At 54.0% G+C, this 21,529-nt stretch overlaps 1 protein-coding gene across 2 annotated transcripts in view; it reads right to left on the bottom strand.

Moving 5' to 3' along the window:
- Positions 1 to 3,012: 3,012 nt before the first annotated feature.
- The window catches only part of LOC133341734 (netrin-G1-like), a 38,978-nt gene continuing 20,461 nt past the window's right edge, over positions 3,013 to 21,529 (bottom strand). For both annotated transcript variants that reach the window (XM_061550391.1, XM_061550390.1), the window contains 5 exons: positions 21,080 to 21,208; positions 16,767 to 16,835; positions 14,534 to 14,701; positions 10,966 to 11,100; positions 3,013 to 7,890 (listed from right to left, as the gene is read on the bottom strand). In XM_061550391.1, the coding sequence (XP_061406375.1) occupies positions 7,616 to 7,890; positions 10,966 to 11,100; positions 14,534 to 14,701; positions 16,767 to 16,835; positions 21,080 to 21,208 (776 nt within the window). In that variant the 3' untranslated portion in view covers positions 3,013 to 7,615. The remainder of the gene's footprint in view (positions 7,891 to 10,965; positions 11,101 to 14,533; positions 14,702 to 16,766; positions 16,836 to 21,079; positions 21,209 to 21,529) is intronic.

The raw sequence follows: 21,529 nt of genomic DNA on the forward strand, positions 1-21,529 counted from the left end.
CCACCTGACCTCTGGTGCCCGTGTCCACACGACGCGGAGCAGGGCAGAGAGACAGGCGGATGGAGGCGAACCGATGCCAGGACACTGCACGGAGCACCAGGGATTTACTGTGCTCCGAGCACGCTCGCAACATTTCCCAATCACCAGCTGTGCCATTTAAATCGTATTAATTATCACCCGCCAAGGATTACAAATGCATCGCTCACACAGGCTTATCAACTCAAATGTATTCTTAATATCATGTGTTTAGTAATATTGTTGTCAGCTGCTCTGGTTTATTATTTTTTGTTCAGTTCCACGATGCCCGTAGTATGTAAAAGAGCTAAAGCTGATTAAAGCGCGTTCAGATTTGAAGTTGAGTTGTTTTTCAGGTCTCAGAGTCGCAAGCGGTTACTGGACGTGGCTTTATAGAGACGTAGGTCCACACACGCTGGCAATTTGGTAAAATAATACGAATGATAATAGCAGTACTGCCCTTGATTTGAAGCCTTCGTGCCTGCAGGAATCCATACTCTTTGGTACTTTGGTAAAGTCACGTAGGTCGAACAAGAAAACAAATAATAAATCACGACGTTTCGATCGCAACACAAGCGGTCGTCCTCAGGCGGATAAAATCATCCAGCAGTGGAGCTGGTTCAGCTGGTTCAGCTGTTCCACTGCTGAAGCAGCGAGAGAATGTTGTTTGTTGTTTGTTGTAACAGCTCTCTCGCTCGTTCAGCAGCTCCACTGCCTGAGGACGACCGCTTGTGTCGCGATCGAAACGTCGTGATATGTTATTTTTTATTTTGTTTAATTTTTCTACCTACGTGACTTTTCCGAAAGAACCAAAGAGTATAGCAGTACTGCCCTTGATTAACATATGGAATGTCTTGTATTCAATATATTCCAAGTGCTGCGGCATTCATATAGATGTAGTTTACGCAAAGCACTCAAGGTAACTTGTATTTAAGTGAAGTGCATTCTATACATATTGATCGATTGATTGAAAAACCTCACAAAGTCTCAAGACTCGCTTTCAGGAGGGTCCTGCATTGCGATGTTTGGCCAATTATATATATTTTACGGAGTCGTTATTTGTTGCATTTTGTAAGAATACCCGCGGGATACGCGGAGAACCTCCACGGATAAGCAGGAGATGACGCTTAAAGCGCCACACAGACCGATTCACGAATCTACTCGCGAGGTGGGCGGTCGCTCCTTCTCCACTGCTGCCCTCTTAGTCTGGAACTCATCGCTCCTCTCCCGGGGTCGTCCGTGCTATTAACTCGCCGCCCCTGTTCAAGTCGGGTTCAAGACCTACGTGCCCCGACTGGACATCTGTGAAGAAAAACGCTTTATAGCTCATCGGATTCCTCCAGTATAATTACATTTTCTGATTCTTCCCTATGACCGACTGTCTCTTACTCTCTAAGTGACGTGTGTGTATATGTACACCCACCGTTTATTGACTGAGTCTTGGCGTGCTGTATGCAACATTAATTCAACTTGTATCTCCTATTGCTGTGGATCAAATCTCATGGCCCACCTCTCAATCGAGCGAGTGTGGGAGCTTCAGAGACCTTCCACGGTGAGCTAGTGGCAGCCCGACGGCTGCGCGTGCCGCCGCTTGCCGCGGGAGCCTCGCGGTTCGAATCCGACAGGTCGCCCTGGTTAATACCGCGGGGTCCATTATTATTATTAACCACGCATGAAACGATGCGCGTGTCGCCTGCTGCACAGTAGAGCACGGTAAAGGGCAATCGTGTGCCGGTGGTGCGGTCTATCCACATTGTTGACAAATTACTCGTACATGACTCGATTTCACAGCAACATCACTCCCTGTCACCCCTCCCCCCGACTGTGAAATGACTGCAGACTGTGTGAAACATCGCAACCTTCCTTCGTCATAACCCTCAATTCGTATTTGTAAATTCCCTGACCCGCCAAAGAGCCGGCCTCCAAAGAGCCCACAAACACAGCGAGTGGCTGGTGGCGGCCTAACGCGGCACCGTTTAATTTCAACTCGTGGCCACCGAATTCACTTCGAATCCCTTCGCGTTCTGGCCAAATGTAGCGACGATCGGGCACACGGAACGGTGCGCTGACATACTCCACCGCACGCCAACGCGTCTTCCAAGGACATCTAGACAAAAGCGAACAACAATGCCTGTGCCTATACGAATAGCTTTTACCCTTTCTGGCAACACAACTGTGGTGTTAAGGTGTTAAAACACCAAACCGAAACCTTTTTTTGCAAGCAATAATGGCTGCATTAACCACACATACTTGTGGTGAGCATGCAAAAAAAATATGGTAAAACCTATTCCTATGTTTTGGGTATTGGCAAGGGAGGTCCCATTACAATACCTGCCATTTGCCTCGGCGATTGTGCCAGGCTAGGTGCACGTTGAGGCCGCGTGAAGTTTCGAAGGCTCTCTGCTGGCAGGAGGTCACGGGACAGAGACCCATGTTCCATGAGGTTGACTGACTGAGATGACTGGCAGATCACCAACTGTGCTCTCACTGTGCAGACTCGCTGCGTTTTATCCGCCCGGCGCTCCGCTGTTGTTGTGATTTACGGTGGTAATTTCACCGGCAGCGATGCAGACAACAGCTGTTTTCGTGAGTTAATCATAAACGGCAGCGATTGTCTCCTGAATTTTTTTTTTATTTTTGAGAGCAGAATTATGCGAGGTCTAGAGTCGAGGTGAGGATTCACCGCCGGCAACAGCTGGTACATAGATCAACCATTGTCATTATCGTAATCATCGTAAGCCATGATAAATCTCGGGATGGATACAAGTCGACCCCCCCAACACCGTCGTCATCTCTCGCGGTCCAGCGATGTGACAATCCATCTTAGTGCCAGTGCACGGGCCCATTTCGTTGACCCACTTCCACAGTGGATGTCCTTCTGACGGCCTTCTTTTCCTCCTTCTGCTGCCACTCCATAGTTAGTCTCGACCGCTGGCCGCTGTCGGAGGGTACTTGAGATAGCCCTCGCGCAAATGAATAGGAATCGAGAAATCGAGGTTTGGTCAAACAGGAGACGAAAATTTAATTATGATGAGGCTAATTGTAGACGAGAAAAATAACCAGAAGCTTTGTGCGAGTTCAAAATCCTGGCTGCAAGTCAACGCGGCCCGTCATTCTCGTGGGTGGATAAAACAGGTACCGCATTGTGGAAAGTCCCATGGATAAACTTGCGTCCCACATAGGAATGTGGAATATTCATCAGCAGCAGAGATAAGTTACGTTCAATGTCCGTCCCCCTTTGACGAATGAGACCACTTTGGGATCAGATTTCCATCCGGACAAAATTTCCCAGACACATTCGTTGTTGTGATCCCCTCCCCCATGTCGGTAACTCACACATCCACGTGCAAGCCCCGCTGTCAATCCACTGCTGGATGAGGGCACTTATATATAAAAAAAACAGAACGTGGTAAAACATTGAACCGTCGTCAAAGTGGTCATTTGGCCCTTCGGGCTCGTGAATTGTAACGAGCTGTCGTGAGACGCAGCAACGTTGAGATTCTGCGCGAGAACTGATCGCAGCTCCGCGTGGGGATTTCACGACGCTCGCCGACCCGCTCGCCGACCCGCTCGCCCGCACGCTCTCGATCGCAACTCAACGACGCTCGCGCTCGTTTTGCGAATCCCCAAAGAGGTTGGATGAAAGCCTGGAGTCGTAAAACTCCGGCGTCGGCAGTAACGATTTCAATTCGCGGCTCGATAAAAGGCCGGGCAAAAAGTCGCGTGTTTTATTTTATTTACACGGCAAAGGCTGCGTGGACACTGATCGTTTCTCAACGCGAGTCGTTGGAGGTAAGGGGGGCGCAGCCGTGCCGATTGTCCGCCGGCAGAAGGGTCTTCGACTATCGATTGAGCTGTAGAGGAAGTTAATCGAAGAGGCCATGCTGGGCCTACTCTTCCACGCTCGGCCAGACGGTCCTTGACAGCACTGGGACCATCCACACTTGACTCCACCGCGCGCGACCTTCCTACATGGTCGCCTACAAATACTTGCGTGTTCTTCCATGCGCTCTTTAATGTTTCTTTGTTTTTCCTTACGCACGCAACTTACCGCCTCCCTTCTGCTCCCAACCCCCCTGATTAATGAGCTCATTTGTACTTTGCACAGTTACAACAGTAATCAATATGATTAACATGATACACTTGTACACACCCGCTCGGTCATTGTAAATTGGCACGGCTCCTTCTTGCGTCGTTAACATGAAAATAAAATAAATAAATAAACAGGCGATTAATTGTCGCGAGTGAGCCCATTCCTCTGCACCGATGCACCAAGTGTCTCAGACGTTCTAGAATGTGTGGCCACTTGCGGCGTTGAAGGGGGGGGGGGGAGCCCTGGGGCCGATTGAGCGACAAAGCCACGGCGTGCAGTTGCCTTGTTTGCTCTTCGCTGAGTCTTCGTTCCGGGCTTTGCTGCTCTTCGGTAGAGAAAAAAACCTCAAAGATGCTTCCTGCGCGCGGCCGCGAAAATGGAACGTCGGACGTCGCAGCCGAACAACCACAATCGACACCACGACGGGGGCACGACCCGGAGGAAACGCGTCGCAGGGGCTGAACGGGGAGGCGAGGAGTGCGTCAATGTTGGGCGGAGTGGGGGGTGGTGCGAGATGTGGTGGCAGCCCTGCGACTAATCGGGGTCTCTCAGTGGCGGAGGTGATGCGTCCAGGTTGGGCGAGGTGATGTGTAGAACGGGAAGGCAGCTTGTGGCGGTGATGGAACAAAAATTGGTAATGATGGTGATGATGGCGGTGATGAAAATGATGGCGATGATGCTGGTTATGATCGTGACGGTGTTGATGATGGCGATGGGGGTAATGATGATAGTGGTGGTGATGATGGCTATGATGGTGATGATAATAATCATGATGATCGTGACGAATATGGTCGTGATGATGATGATGATGCACCGGTGCTGCAATCCCACTCCACCAGTTCCCCTGGCAAGCCGCGTGAGCTGCACGCACGGCAGGCCCTCTAAGATCGCCACATGTCCGCCGGAGGATGGCGTCCGTGATCACTCAATGCGTGGGTAGAATCTACAACTCACTCTTAACGCAGACCCGGATCGACCCCCCACTCGAGGTGGATTTTTGTAGCCTTCCGCACCTGCAGTCGTGAGCCACCACCAGAAGTGGCGTCGTCGCAACATTAACAGCTCAGAGGGCGTGGAAACCGGACGGATGGGGCCCCGAAAACTGTTGAAAACAAATCTCATCGTGGTTGGCAAGAGGGCCCAAACTCGTAGCTTTGGCCGCAAAGGGGGGGGGGGGGGCAAGGCACCCCCACGCTCGTTGCGCTACTGGCCACCAGCATTGCACATGGAACACTCCGCAAGAGGGACGCGCACTTAGGTATCGCCGTCTGAATGACCTGTTTATTGGCTCCCCCGAAGGTTTACGCTTCACCAGGCTATGTGTGCGCGCGCGGGTCTTTTCAGTGTCTGCTCTTGGTACTTGACATACCTGGACAGCCCGTGTAGGCTATACGGGTGATCTTTGTCTTTGAACTTCTATCGCACCGTACGTAGCCAGCCGTGCTCATCGGACCCCCGGGCTGACGAGACGTTCCATCCTCAAGGTGAAATAGTTTACTGAAGAAATGAACCATGCAACTATTTCGCGATATTTTGTAGTTCCATGGCAACAAACTGTGTTCCCACCAGCGAACGTTAGTTCTGCCATACTTATTTGTAACTCTGGAATCGGGCCAATGGTTTAAGATTCGATGGTTAGGGCTTGGAGTTAGGAGTTATGGGATTGAGGTTATGGTTACAGATAAGTGTTCAAGAATTAGGGTTTAGAGTGTTAGGGACAGGGTTGAGGATAAGGTTAAAGGTTAGGGGTAAGGGTTAAGAGCTATGGGTAAGGGGTCAAAGTTAGGGGTTAGGGTTATGAATGAGTGTTAAAGGTGAGGGTTTAGGGTTTAGAGTTAGGCAACTAGTTTCGCGAAAAAGTTCGAAAACATCGTCTTAAAAGTTTAGTTTGTAATCGCAAATGCAATTAAACATTCATTACAACAAATTTACGGGGTAAATATATTCAAAGGGGGAACCAACATTCCCCGCTTCCCAAATACTGGATCCTCGGGGGCACGAACATGAATGGGGGAACACATTTGCAGAGGGAACGGTTCCTCTTGCATCGCCGACGTGAAACCAGCGGCACAGCCAGCAAGTGTGCAGGCCCTGCAACTGCACCGGGACTCCCGGACAAGCCAGAGGAACCCAGAGGGGGGGCGGGAAGAACATTAAGACAGGGAGGGGGCACCCCACCCCCACCGCTCCCCCCCCCATTTAATTCCTTCCACCAGGGTCGATGCCAACCGCGCGTTCAACGACCAAAGTCACGCCGCTGGGCAGAGCGCAGGCCCTCGTCGTTGCATCGTCGCCGATTTATCGAGCGCATCGCTCGCCGACTTTGGAGCGTTCGAGGGATTCCAAGCCAGGCCGCCGCGTGCGGCACGCTGGGAGCGGCTCGTGAGCGCACGCGCGGCCCTCGACAGTTCATCATTGGTCGGTGTTTCGCGGTCGATGTACAGATATTTACACGGGCAGGGCGCGGCTCCCACTCACGTAGGGGACAATTGCTGCTGTGGGTACCACGCGCACAAACAAATTGATAGCTGCGAAGGCATTGAAACGATCGTAATTGTTCGGGGTGTTTTGTTTGTTTGTTTGTTCTCGTGATTCATTTGCCGTTTGGTACGACGCGTGAGTTGTTGTTTGACTGTGGTGAGCATCCTGCTACTTCGCTCTGCGATGGGATGAAGAGTTGAAACGAGAGAAGATATGTCAGGAAGTGGTGCCGTGTACCCAACATTCATTGCGTGGACCTGCAGGTTGAGGAGAGCAGACGTTTTATCCGGAGTGGCAGCGTTTGAGAAACTTTTTGGAAAACATTTTTGGTCAATGAATGAACAGGCTTTGTGACTCATTAGTCTTATCACCGCTGCGATCACCATCATCATCGCACATGTTCACATTCACAGCTGTACCATGACTCTGTGCTCTTTGGCTGAGCTCGGGGCTTTAAATGGAGAGGAACCCCATCTCTTGTTCATTAAAGTAATTTTGACTGCGCTTGGACCATCCCCTTCATCATTACCATCAACACCATTATCATCTCCATCACCATGGCCATAGATTCAACTGTTTCATCATCATTGGTGACATCACCTCCATTACTGTAGACTCTGCCTTTTTCATCAATGTTGTTATCAGCATTATCATCACTGTCATCATCATCGTGATATTGTATCTCCTTCATTATCACCATGAACGCCCTTATCATCATCATCACCATAGCCATAGATTCAACTGTTTCATCGTCATTGGTGACATCACCTCCATTACTGTAGACTCTGTCTTATCCATCGATGTTGTTATCATCGTCATCATCGTGATATTCATCGCGAGTCGTGGCCACAGCACCTCGGCACCACTTGCAGAATTCCGCCCCGCGGGCCCTCGGGAGTGGCCCCCGGGGCCGGCAGAGGACGCGCGCCGCCTCCCGCGCGCAGCGGAGGCCGTCGGCCGACCCACGGCTCTCCCTCGCGGTGGAGACTCTACTCTGTATCCCGGCCGCCGGCTCATCCCGCACGCTCACACGGCGGGCGAGAGGCCGAGCTCCTGGGTCGTCTCGAGCGGCCGCACCACCACCAACAGCAGCGTCGCCAGCAGCAGCGTTAGCAGGAGCCCGCGGGGGTCCGGGCGCGGCGTCGTTCCCGAGCCGCAGCCAGCGGCGCCGCCGCCGCGGCAGCTGCTGCTGCGCTCCTCGCAGAGCGCGCCCGAGTAGCCGGGCGCGCACGCGCAGCGCTGCCGGTCGCGGCACTCGCCGCCGTTCTGGCAGCGCAGCAGCTCCTCGTCGCACGCGTTCTCTAGAGGGAGGGAGGGGAGGGAGACGAGGGAGGGAGACGGGGGAGGAGGGTGACGAGAGAGGGAGATGAGGGGGGGGGAGGGTGACGAGAGAGGGAGGGTGACGAGGGAGGGGAAGGATGGAGACGAGGAAGGAGGGTGACGAGGGAGGGAGATGAGGGGGGGAGGGTCACGAGGGAGGGAGATGAAGGGGGGGAGGGTGACGAGGGAGGGAGGGAGATGAGGTGGGGAGGGTCACGAGGGAGGGAGATGAGGGGGGGGGAGGGTGATGAGGGAGGGAGGGAGATGAGGGGGGGGAGGGTGACGAGGGAGGGAGGGAGATGAGGTGGGGAGGGTCACGAGGGAGGGAGATGAGGTGGGGAGGGTCACGAGGGAGGGAGATGAGGGGGGGGGAGGGTGATGAGGGAGGGAGGGAGATGAGGGGGGGGAGGGTGACGAGGGAGGGAGGGAGATGAGGTGGAGAGGGTCACGAGGGAGGGAGGGAGATGAGGTGGGGAGGGTCACGAGGGAGGGAGATGGGGGGGGGGTGACGAGGGAGGGAGGGAGATGAGGTGGGGAGGGTCACGAGGGAGGGAGATGGGGGGGGGAGGGTGATGAGGGAGGGAGGGAGATGAGGTGGGGAGGGTGACGAGGGATCGAGGGAGATGAGGTGGGGAGGGTCACGAGGGAGGGAGATGAGGTGGGGAGGGTCACGAGGGAGGGAGATGAGGGGGGGGGAGGGTGATGAGGGAGGGAGGGAGATGAGGGGGGGAGGGTCACGAGGGAGGGAGGGAGATGAGGTGGGGAGGGTCATGAGGGAGGGAGATGAGGGGGGGGGAGGGTGACGAGGGAGGGAGGGAGATGAGGGGGGGGGAGGGTGACGAGGGAGGGAGGGAGATGAGGTGAGGAGGGTCACGAGGGAGGGAGATGAGGGGGTGGGGAGGGTGACAAGGGAGGGAGGGAGATGAGGAAGGAGGGTGACGAGAGAGGCAGAGAGGGAGATGAGGGGGGGGGGCGTCACGAGAGAGGGAGATGAGGCAGACGAGGGCGTTATCGTCATCGCGTCATTCAGGATCGTCCAGATCGTCCCATAGAAGTGCATCGTCGTTGGCAAACGAAGCTGCACTGAACACGCATGTTTTTAAGATGTTCACTTTGGTCTTGTCGCAGAAGTAAATAATCATGCAAACAACACGAGTCAAGCCCCACTGCCATTTGCGATTGCGCGTTATTTATTTCACCGCAACTCACGCAATCACGGCCACTGCATTTGTCTAATCCCCTGTGCCTGGGGAGGGGGGCATCTCCAGCTTTTGAAAATCGCAGGCTTAATCCCCTCATATTATTGCATTTAATTACCCCGTAAGCCAGCAAAGGGCTCACGTGGCAAAACCGACTCTGAGGTTCCGCATCTGCTTGGGCCTCCATATTTCCCTAGCGACAACCGCTGCCTATATAGCCCGGGCGTTCTTCATTATATTAACGCAATCACCTGGAAATTAATGAATTGCCAGACTTCACGGAGGGATGTACGCTGCACGACTAATACATCGCTTTAGTTCATCAGGTGACGTGCAGAGATGGGCTGCATAGCGGGGGTTGTCACCTGTGCTGGATCGCCCGGACTAATTGTCCTCTTTTTGATATCAAACAAAGATTAGTTGGCGATGAAGCTGCTGCTGCTGCTGTTGCTTCGTTAGCAGCGGCGCACAGGCACAATTAACAAACAAACTCAACACGTTCGGCAGTAACGTGTGTAATAGGCGACGTTTTGGGCGGTGGCCCTTCTGCATGCCACAACCAGCACATCGGTCTCATCGGTGTCATGAAGAAGGGCGATTGCCCGAAACGTCACCGATTAATACTATTTTTGGGATGTGGCAACCATAACGGAGGCGCAGATTTTTTGTTTTATTGCTGAATTTTTGCGATGAACCTGGCGACCGGTGGTCAATGACTGGTCCACAGCTATCGACAGTGATATCTCAACCGGTCCTGGGTCTCTCCTTTGTCAGCCTGCCACTGATTAGCATGGTGAAGTATGATCACACACCGCCCCCCCACATCCAATGTGATGTGGGGGAGGCCTTTGTGCACTCATTGGCGACCAGGTTGAGACCATGCACTCACCACACTCCAGAGCCCGGTTTGATCACGGCTCAGTGGCTGCAACCCGGATTCAGATATCGAATATGGGATATCATATCCGTGATGCCTGGATTTTTTTCTCCGGGTCCTCCGGTTTTTCCCTCCAAATTGATAAACATGCGTTTAGACTTTTTAGATAGTTTTGCTGCCATACATTTCCACTTGATAAGCCACTTCGTTGAGCTATCATTTGTAAAGAGGTCGTTTATTGAAAAAGAAGCTAATAGCTCAGTGTGCTTTACCTGCTAAAAAACAAAGTTTCGTTTTATTTGTATATTTTGAAATTATTTGTTTACCTTTGCTATACTTTTCACTCCTATCGTGTTTTTTTTATAGCTTCTTGTTGTTGTAACGTTATGACCCCGTGCCCCCTTACTGGACATCTGTGAAAAAAAGAGCTTCATAGCTCATTGGATTCCTCGATTACAAAGCAACATTCTGACGCTTCATTCTTGAAAGCCCGTGGACTCGGGCAAAACGTCGCAACATCACTGCGGAGCTTTGCGCTGCCCACAGATCTGTTGCAAACCGGCGGGCTCGGCAATGAGTGGAGCGGTGCGGTGGTGCGGTGCAGTGATGCCGTGCGGTGGTGCCGTGTGGTGATGCGGTGATGCCGTGCGGTGATGTCGTGCGGTGATGCCCTGCGGTGGTTCCGTACGGTGATGCGGTGGTGCAGTGCAAGTGATGCCGTGCAGTGGTGCTGTGCGGTGGTTCCGTGCGGTGATGCGGTGGTGCGGTGCGGTGCGGTGATGCCCTGCGGTGGTTCCGTACGGTGATGCGGTGGTGCGGTGCAGTGATGCCGTGCGGTGATGCCCTGCGGTGGTTCCGTACGGTGATGCGGTGCGGTGATGCGGTGCGATGGTTCCGTGCGGTGGTGCCGTGCGGTGATGCGGCGGTGCGGTGGTGCCGTGCGGTGCCGTGCGGTGCGGTGCGATGGGGGAGAGACTCACGCTGGCAGCCGCGGTTCCAGTAGTAGCCGGCCAGACACTCGCCGCACTTGAGGCCGCTCGCGCCTTCCTTGCACTCGCACTGCCCCGTGCCGTTGCAGCGATCGCTCGCCGAGCCGAACGGGTTGCACTCGCACGCTGCAACGTGGGAAGGAAGCAGTGATGATGATGATGTTGAACGACTTGTGCCTTGCGCCTTCTCGTCTAGAATCCCTTGCCCGGGAAGGTGCGGGGGCCCGGGTAGGCAAACCAGGCGAGGCAGGTCTAGTGCTGGGGACATTAGAACTTCTCTCGCAACCGTGCATGCGAGGCTGACGTTATTCGCCCGGTTAGCGTAGCAGCGCCCCATCTCACCCTCCTCTCTGATTCATGCCCTCTACTCCAGCGACGAGTCTGCATGCCTGTCACTCCCTTATCAGTGCCCTACCTTATTACGGACAAATTCACACCGCATTGGTCACCCCGTGCCCTTATGAGTCTCAACGTTCATCCCACAAAGTCCCATCACAAAGAAGAAACACAAACAAATAACCATATTGACCTGAAAACTCAATATCCCTCGACAAGAATGCACGGTAACCCGTATGGGTTGGCAGCTGTGAGTCTGTGGCGTTGGCGGCTGTTTCTCCTCTTGCTGGTGCCTCTCATGTCAGGAATTCTAAAATGCTCTCGTCTGTATAGTCAGATTGTCTCACTGGAGCTTAGCACGGCACTTATACGTGTGATTTTCGCGCACTGGGTTTCCTTTAAGGAGTTAAGGAAACAACTCGGCTCACTCCGATCGATTGTTGAGTTTGTGAGCCGGGCTAAGCCGGGATAGGGCAAGGCTTTGGCTCCACAGCGATTCGCTATTTAAACTATGTGGCTCTTTTCCAGAGATTGTAAATATTCATGCTTTCAAATGTGGAGGGAAAAACCGGAGGACCCGGAGAGAGACACGCAAACTCTAAATATGTAGCAGGGGTCAGCAGTGGGGTCGAGATCAATCCCACCACCTCCTTCATACCTGGCGAGGGAGTTCACATCTCGCCAACCGTGAAACCTCTTGCCTTGTCGACGAAGACAAAGATCGCCCGTATAGCCTTAACATACTGTAGGGGCAAGTGCTGTTAGCGAGGGGGTCGGTGGCCAACACCACGCCCGGCCGCCTTCGTCTCCCCAGGTACTCATTTGAGGCTGAGTCGACCTAGGGGAGGGGCCCAGAACCGGTTGTAGATAATCGTCACTGGTATTGGCCGTGAGCGCAGCGCGCTAACCGCTACACCACCGCTCCCCATGCCCGGGTATCAAAATCAACCGGCGCTGCTCCAGACGCCCATGCCACCCGCAAAGGCAAGCGGCCAACGACGCAAATCGGAGAGGGCGATTTTATTCTGCGCTCAGACGCATCATCGCATGCTTAGAACTGAGCATGCCTCGTTATGATTGTTATTACTGCTTGACTTGGAGTGCCGCCGCGTGCCAGTGGGGATCACCGCGTAACAATTCGTTCTTATTTGAAGAGAGGCTTTTGTTTGGGGGATGGAAATCCGGCAGCCCCCCCTCCCTCCCTCTCGACGTGGCTCTGCTGCTTGCTGATCGTTTATTGGGCCGCCACCTGTCCGGTTGAGAACAGGTTACACTGACCTCGCAAAGGCAAAGATCCCCCGTGTAGCCTCCTCAACAGAGTGCCGGGGCGAGTGCTGTGAGCGAGTTGCACCTACGATGCCCGGCACGGCACACGAGCGGGCGTGGCCAGTGCCACGCCCGGCGTCCTTTGTCTCCCCAGTGGCTATGTTTTTTTTACATACCGCACCAGGAACTGATTTGAGGCTGAGTCGACCTAGGGGATGGCCCAGGACCGGTTCAGATAATCGTCAACGGTGTTTAGCCGTGAGCGGGAATCAAACTCGGGTCGCCGGGTTCGTAGCGCAGTGCGCAAACCACTGCGCCACCGCTCCCCCTTACATGTTACAATGACCTGCAGCACCCACACACTCACACACTCGTTATTCCCCGGGGTTCCTGTTAGCCGCAGAGAATCAAAAATGACTTTGGAGCTTAAAACAATACCAAAAACCGCTGACATTGTTAAAAGAGTGTCTGGCTCGAGCGAGAAGGGCGAGGCTAGCTATTGAGGACGAGAACTGACGATTGATGTATTTATCTAGTTGCCTATTTCTGCGATTGAATTCCAATTAAGCAATCTAGCGGCGCTGCGTCAACACGATGAAGAGATATGCCCCCCCCCCCCCCCCATGGGGGACTTCACAGTCGTCAGCGGCGAACTGTCGAGGCTGGCAGCGATGGGCGCTGGGAGATGAAGCCGAGCGACTTGTGAAGTCGCTTCAATGGAACTGTCCGGTCCACACGAGGGGGTGGGGGGGGCTGTGTGGGCAGCGAACTTCGAGCGCCCTTCAAAGGAGCGTTCGCCACCACGCGGCGTCAATCACATCGCGGTTTGAAATCCCGCGACAGCTTGCACCGTTATCCGAAGTCAGAGAGTGGAAAAACAAATGCGTGTAGATGGGTTTCCTTTGTGTGTGTGTCTGTCTGTATGTGTGTCTGTGTGTGTGTGTCTGTGTGTGTGACAACAACGAGTGGAGAGCCGGGTGGCTAAAGCACAGCAAGTTGGCACAGTAGGGGGCACAGGTGGTGCATCAGCCAGTCATCTCGGTCAATCGACCCGTGGCACCTGCTGGGTCTGCCCCGTGACCTCCTGCCAGCGGGCGTTCGACACTTCACGTGGCCTCAAGGTGCACTTGGCCTGGCACAAGCGTCGTGGTGACGTCACAGCCTCTTAGTGGCGAATGGCGGTTGTTGTTGTTGTTGTGTGTGTGATTCCATCAACTCACGATCTGGATAATCCGGTTTAATCACGGGTTGATGAAACCCGGATTTGGACGTTTCGGGTAATGGCCCTTCTTCATCGCACTTAAATAGGATACAAGATTTAAGCCCGATTAAAATTACATAAAAAAATATGTTCGGATGATGACCAGTAGTTATTGAGTAACAGACAAACCCCTGTCACACCAGCTCAGTGTGCCCGACTTCTGACCCACCCAGCCCACCTTGCAAGATGAGCACTGCTGGGAGGGGAACACGGAGCTACAGGAGCATGGGGCGCTGACGGAACGCGTGGTTCTTCCACTGCCTATCTGCAGAGCTGAGATGGAAACCAAACTGTGATATGCTGGCATTCGAAGACATCTAATTACGGCTCGGGGCCAAGCAGGGCCAGGGAGTTGGGCAAATCACAAAGTAATTGCGCACGACGCTAGTGTGGCTGATGCAGATGCAGAGCACGAACTACAATTTAACATTCAGGTGGTCAAAGCCAGATAACTCTGTAAAGGACAAAGCGTCGCCACGTCGACTGCACGCGTTTCAACTCTCTTCGTTGCGTGTAACGTGAGCAGCACGACACGGCTCGGCGTCTGCAGTGGAAAAACACACCGGGTGCCACCAGAGCCACGCCGGGCTGGCTGGGCACGAACCCGGTTGCGCAGGTAGCGGATAAAGAGAGTCCACGAACCCGTGGGGGTGGAGGAAGGGGTTGTGTGGTGTGGTGTGTGTGGGGTTCACTGACCGATGCACACGTTCTCGTCGCTGAGCGGGAGCGACGCGTTGCGGTAGTGCCCCGGGCGGCAGTACTGGCAGCGCTGGCCCCGCGTGTTGTGCTTGCAGCTCACGCACGTCACCGCGCTCAGCAGCTCGATGAAGCTGCAGCGGTTCGAGTGGCCGTAGCACTGGCACTCTGTCGCAGCGCCGTCGGCGGGGGTGCGTGCGGCGGCGTGACGCGCGGGGGGTAAACGGGGAGGACCGGAAGGAAATCGGTTTAGTTTGGTCACGCAAATTCAGCTCGCGCATCTCCGTTGTTGGGTTTTTTTTCCACTGCACAAGCCGAACCGTTCCGCCTACGGCTGAAAGTTGCGCGGCTGTCAAGTGTGTAGACGGTGCAACTGCGCTAGGCGACGCAGATTGTAATTCGCATCACTATCTCAATTCACTGCTAGATTAACCCCCCCCCCCCCTCCTCGGCAGCGTTCGTATTTGTGGGTTGTTTCATCACACGGAATCGGCCTAGTTAGTGGCGCGGTTCATGAAATGTTGCGAGTTGCCCTCGACCGCTTCAAACGCCAATCGCCACTCATGTCAGCCGTGGCCCGGAATCAAACTCGCGTCGCCGGGTTCCTAGCGGAGTGCGCTAACCACTCACTGCAACCTGAACTCTCTCATCTATGCCAGCTGACCTCTGTGACCTGACCTATAGCATCCTCATGAGCCGTGATCTGCCCAAACGCCGGACATCTTCTGGATTACAAACCCACACCGCTGGTGTCACCACCACCACCTCAATTAGCCTCACACTCTGACATGGTGCATTCCGTAACGTGAACACAACGAGCATGGCACATTCCCCGTAATGAACAGGTGTTGGCCATCGGGCAATTAATGTCTCACACCCAATTAATCGCGGACACTGTAACGTTGTTTGAAGGGGCGCGGTCACGTTCCTTGCAAGCAGACGGAGCCGCTCCTTAATCACGGGAAATCGTGACGGCAGCAACCCCGCGGGAACGTCTCCCGCGCCTCCGCGCGGCTTAACGCGAATTTGAACGAAGCGTAATTAATTACCCCGTCAATTAGCTCTAATGGCCACGGCCGACGTGTGGAATTATCCCGAGCCGTGCGGAAGATCCGAGAGGAAGGGGCTAGGGGGAGGGGGGCGCGATGCGCTATCGGGTTGGATCGGGGCGGGGGGGGGGCCGTGCCGATCCGGCCAGGCGCGGCTCCGATGGCGCCAAGTTTGTTTTTCCACTGCGGGAACGGAGCCGTGCCGCGCCGCTTAGGTGACATGCACGTCGAACATTAAGTATTTTATTGATATGTAGCCGAGATAAATTACGTTGATTATATTTAAATAGTATTCATGGTGAGCCCTGTTTAAAAAGCTTGACATTTCTGGACCATCCCCCCCCCCCTTCACCCCCAACCAGCCACTCGTACTAGCCCTACCCCTAACTCTAACAAACTAAACCTGACCCTCGCCTCACTGACCTCACCATCGTCAATCGCCTGTGCCTCTGTCCGCGTCGGAGCGGTGGTGCAGCGGTTAGCGCGCTGTGCTGCCAACCCGGCCACCCGAGTTCGATTCGCGCTCACGGCCAACACCGCTGACGATGAGCGATACTGAATGGCCTTTGTTTTCAGGTTGACCTCGTGTAGTGTGCAGGGAGACAAAGGCGACCGGGCGTGGTGCTGGCCACCCATCCACCCTCGTGTGCCAAGCCGGACCTCATAGGTGCAAGGGGCCGTCCATAAATGACGTCACGCGATTTTAGACGATTTTTTACCCCCCCCCCCTCGTCACATGGCGTCACAAAAAGTCAGATCCCTTCTCAAATATGACGTCACAAAGCTCTGCCCCCCCCCCCAAATAAAACATCCTTCAAATCGCTTTAAACTAGTCATTGTAGTGCGTATTTAATGTGCCGCTACACTCTGATGTTGTAGGAGAAAACAGTTATTAAGTAGAACGTGTTGCCTATATTTATTTAAAGTTGCGCATTTGATGTGACGTCACATTTCTCACCCCCCCCCGCCCTCGTCACACATCGTCACAAATGTCTGACCCCCCCCCCAATGTGCGTGACGTCATTTATGGACGGCCCCCAATCGCTCCCGGCACCTGCCCCTACAGTCTGTTAACAGGCTACAGGCGGGGGAGCTTGTGTCTCCGTGTGTGTGCGTCGTGGTGACGTCACCGCCACTTAGTGGCGAATGGCGGTTGTTGTTGTTGTGGGGACGGCGCGAATTACCTGGGTTGTCATCGTACATCTCCTCCGCCAGGATGCTGGGTGGCCGTGGGGTGTCCGCCTTTGGGGCAGCTAAATAACAACAATAACAACAACAAACAGCCATGACGCAATACCATTGATAACAACAACAACAATCGACACCACCAACGGTGACGATATTAACAACAAGAGCGGTTGGCTACGTACGGTGCGAAAGAGGTTCAGGATACATACCAGAAGAAGCGAAAATAGCGACACATGACGTCATCAAATAACAATGGCAACCAAAAAAAAACACAACAACAAACAACTTAAACACTGATCAACAACAACAATACCAACAGCCATCAAACAGCTGCCCGATCTCTATTTTACAAGGTATTTTTTCCTCTTTAATTTGTTGTACGTACGTGTGTTGAACTTCTTTCACACCGTACGTAGCCATCCGTGATAATCGGCGGTGCGGGAAATGTCATGTCCTGCTATACTGCCTAATTACTGCCTAATTACATTCGGCACTGATTGTTGAGAATTGTTTATGTGCCATTTTCAATGCACAAGTGTGATCTGTGTCATCTTCAATGCACAAGTGTGATCTGTTTCATCTCGCTCCCGGGATTCTATCCCGACGGCGCCACCATCGGCGAGGTCAGCTCGCGAGATGAAGAATCAGTTCAAGAATCAGTTCAGGAATCTCGCACAACAGTGCAATCCTCCGTGTTAGAGGGAAAGGGCCGCAGAAGGGAACACCACAGAACTACCTCCGAGGTCCCTTTACCATTACGAAAAAAGTCTGCGCGCGTGTGTGTGTATATCGAGACAACAACGCAAGGGCCGCGTGTGTGTGTGTTGGGGTGGCTACCTTCCCCCTCCTCTCCACCTCCCTCCCGCAGCCCTGGCGGTGTAATCTGGGTTACGGTAGAGTCCACTCATCTCTGTTAGGCCGTCACTTTCAATCGGCCCTCCATTCATTTCACACTTGGCCTCACAAAACACTCGGCTCTTGCTCGCCCGCTCGCACGCGCGCGTCTTACGCGGGTCGGACGCTGCCTCGCTCGCTCGCTCGCTCACCCGCCCACACCAACTCGCCTCACCGCCCCGAGCACGCAAAGACAAAGGTGACCCCCCCCCCCCCCCCCCATAGAGCCAGCGTTGTTGGCGAGCACCTATGGAGGCCGAAACGGTGCACGTGATGGAGAGCGTGGCCAGAGCCGAGCCTGGCCAGTGTCTGTCTGCCCAACCGCCGTTGTTTACACATCACGTTAGGTCCTCAATTGAGGCTGAGTGGACTTTGGAGAGGCCTGGGACCGGTTCATATAATCGTCACTGGTGTTAGCCGCGGGCGGGAATCGAACTCGGGTCGCCGTGTTCGTAGCGCAGCGCCAGCGAGGCGCGCGTAAGCACACGGACGTGCACACGCACACAGACACGCACACAGATACGCGCACGCACACAGACACAGGCACGCACACAGATACGCACACAGACACGCGCACACACACAGACACGCACACAGACACGCGCACAGACACGCACACCGGTGGTGTCCGCACGCAACCGTGAAACACTCCACGAAGTCTCCCAGCCACCTCGAGCCCCGTCCCATGGAGAGACAAGAGGCGCGCTCTCTGCTCACAATTAGCGACTCGTTGCCCGTGACCGACAGCTTCCGAAACGTCGCCCGGAAAATCGCGACGCCGGTGGCCGGCAGTCCCGGCAGGCCGATCGAGACCGAGGCCCGAGAGAAGGACACTTCACTCGGCAGCGTCCCGTCCCTCGCCGCGTTGCAAACAATTTACGGGACGGTTTTGTCATGGGTAGAATACGGCGTAACCCCCCCCCCCCCGCAATATTTACAGGAACCGACTGCATCTTTATACACTAAACGAGGTCCACGAGATCTTCCTGCAGGGGTGATCGGTGTTTTTTTTCCAGTGCCGCTCTTAAGCTTTGCACCGCTTCGCCTTCATAAGTAGGACAATCATAGTTGTTAGCTATGTTGAAATCTGTCTTGAAAACTCACTTCTGTAAATTGGCCTTCACTCCCGAGTGCTGGCCATTTACCCCACAGGTTGTGTTTATTTCCTGATTTACATACACGGCACAATGGTATCTACGCATGATAATGTGCCTTATGAATGGGTAACTATTATTATTATTACTACGGTGCGAAGTGCGGGGATTACAGAGGGCCCACGAATATCATTGACCTGTGACCCCCCTCTCACTCTCATTAGCCTGACCCGGGTCGTGCTTTGCTAAGACAGTTTTACTCTTCTCGGCTCCCTTCCTCTCATAACCCCCCCCCCCCACCAATACACCCCCCCCCACCATTACACCCCCCCCCCCTACCATTGCACCCCCCCCACCATTACCCCCCCCCTCCCCCACGGGGTCAGGACACAGCTCGAATGAAAGCGCCCGATCTCAGGGGCGGCCTGACATTGAGCGCGCCGTCGATAAGCGCGACGCGGTTTGACAGCGCGACCACCCCCCCCCCTCTCCACCCGAAGAGAGAAAACATTGCACTCATTAAAAAATATAATTAAGCAATGAATTAATTAGGATTGACATTTTTGTACGAGTGCAGACAACGCTTGGTTATTCGTGTGATGTTCATTGCACAGCGGCGGTCGGGATGAAAATAAAATAAACAAACACATCCACACGCGGTTCAATTAGCTCTCCGCCACGTTTTCGGGGTTGTACCGCCATGTACAACGTTTCGAACCACGTGCCGGGAGCTTCTTCAAGAAGTGAGCACTCAATTCACGCGCTGTACAATTCACATCTAAACAGCAATCTAGCACAACCGCTGAAAAAAAACACAGTGTTATCGCGAATTAAGCTGGGCAATATATTTTTCACTGAAATTAACGGATTACAGAAAATCTGGACCGGAAGCTGATGGCGAGCAATCCGTGCGCTAATCTCCGTGTTCACGTTTTGTTGACGCAATATGGGGGGGGGGGGGGGGGGCGGGAGGATGATTGCTCATGCGTCATACCAAATTAATAAATTAATCCGTGATTCGTTTATCAAATGTTGGCCGTGACATAATCCCACAATGGCCTACTCGTGTGAACGACCTCCCCGGGATAACGCACGTTTGCTGTGACGCGGACAGCACGCGGTATACCATGGCACAACCGCCACGCTATTGCACCGGGGCGGCCGCTCGATTCGAACCGAGAACCGCCGCCGCCGGCAGGAAGCGGCGGCCGCGCCACCACTGGGAGGCGCCCTCGCGCTATCCGCTCGCCCACCAGCGACAAGGCTGTGACGCCTGTGTGTATTTGCTACTAATAATACAAGTATATTGTTGCATTATTTTAATGAGAAGAATAACATAACTGCGCAGGATCTCTGTCTACTTGTTTTATCGCTCGACTTCTTCGGCATGTTTTTTTTAAATGTTTTTTTTCATGATTTCAGTTAATGTATTCGCTAATTGTTCATTCCCGCCCTTCGCACACTCTCAATGCGCTATCCCAGCGTTCTTCACTCATTCTCAGAGGGGGGGGGGGGGGGTGAGGGGGGGACTGTCGCCAATAAGACATCATCAGTGTGAGGGCCGCCACACATTTGAAACCATTGGGGGTTTGACAACTGCACGATAATGATTGGGGGTGTTTTCTCCATTTGGAATCAGTTCAGGAATCTCGCACAACAGCGCAATCCTCCGTGTTAGAAGAGGGAACGGGCCGCAGAAGGGAACACCACAGAACTACCTCCGAGGTCCCTCTTTACCATTACGACGGGGGGGGGGGGGGGGGTGAGGGGGGTGCACGCCTCAGGGGCCACCGGGGGCCCCCAGTGACCTATGGGGGCCTTGCGATGAACACCAGAGGTTAGTTCTAGATCTGAAGCTTTCGTAACTGCAGGAGTTCATACTTTCTAAGTTATTTACACCATTGGAACCTCCTTTGCCAGTAGCAAAATATGATAATTGTTTTGTTACCCTTTTATCTGGCAACAAAACTGAGTCATGTTTACATTGACCACAATACCTGCGGTCGGAACGCGGTCGGAACGCAGGTATTGTGGTCAATGCAAATATGACTCCTTTTAAAAAAGGTTTCAGTTTTGTTGTCAGATAAGTGGGTAAAAAAACAATTATCTCGAAGTTCTTTCGGTAAAGTCACGTGGATAAAAAAAAACACAATAAAAGAACACGACGTTTCGGTCGCAACACAAGCGTCCGTCATCAGGTTATTTTTTTTATCGACGTGACTTTACCGAAAGAACCAGAGAGTAACACGGGTTAGAATACATCCCCCTGCCGGCACACCAGGTGACGCGCCACGCCTCTCTCTCTCTCTCCCAGCCCGTACCTGGCGGGGGTTTTGGCTTGGGGGCTGGAGCGGGTGGTGCAGGTTGCGCCGCGGCCGGAGGTGGCGGCGGTGGCGGCGCAGGTGCCGGATCCGGCTGGATCGCCGACACGCGGTCGGCCTTGGGGGCCACTACGAGCCGCCGACGGGAGGCGGGGGGAGGTGGGGTGCGGGAGAGAGAGAGACACAGAGAGAGGGGTGCGGGAGAGAGAGACAGAGAAAGCGTGCGGTGACAACAGTGCCCGAACCACGACGGGCGAGGCCGCGGCTCAACAGGCGGCCGAGTGCGCCGAGCGCGAGATCGACAAAGTCCCGCCGGCCCCAAACCTCGAGAGCTTCAGCTCAAAATTGACTTCCGCCCTTGCGTGTATGTCTGTTGAACTGTTTTCGCACCGTACGTAGCCAAGCGTGCTACTCGGAGGTGCGGAGGAAGGATAACAAACTGAACACAAA

The sequence above is a fragment of the Lethenteron reissneri genome, chromosome 12, assembly GCF_015708825.2.
Source record: "Lethenteron reissneri isolate LAM-NWPU_2019-01 chromosome 12, ASM1570882v1, whole genome shotgun sequence".
NCBI lineage: Eukaryota > Metazoa > Chordata > Hyperoartia > Petromyzontiformes > Petromyzontidae > Lethenteron > Lethenteron reissneri.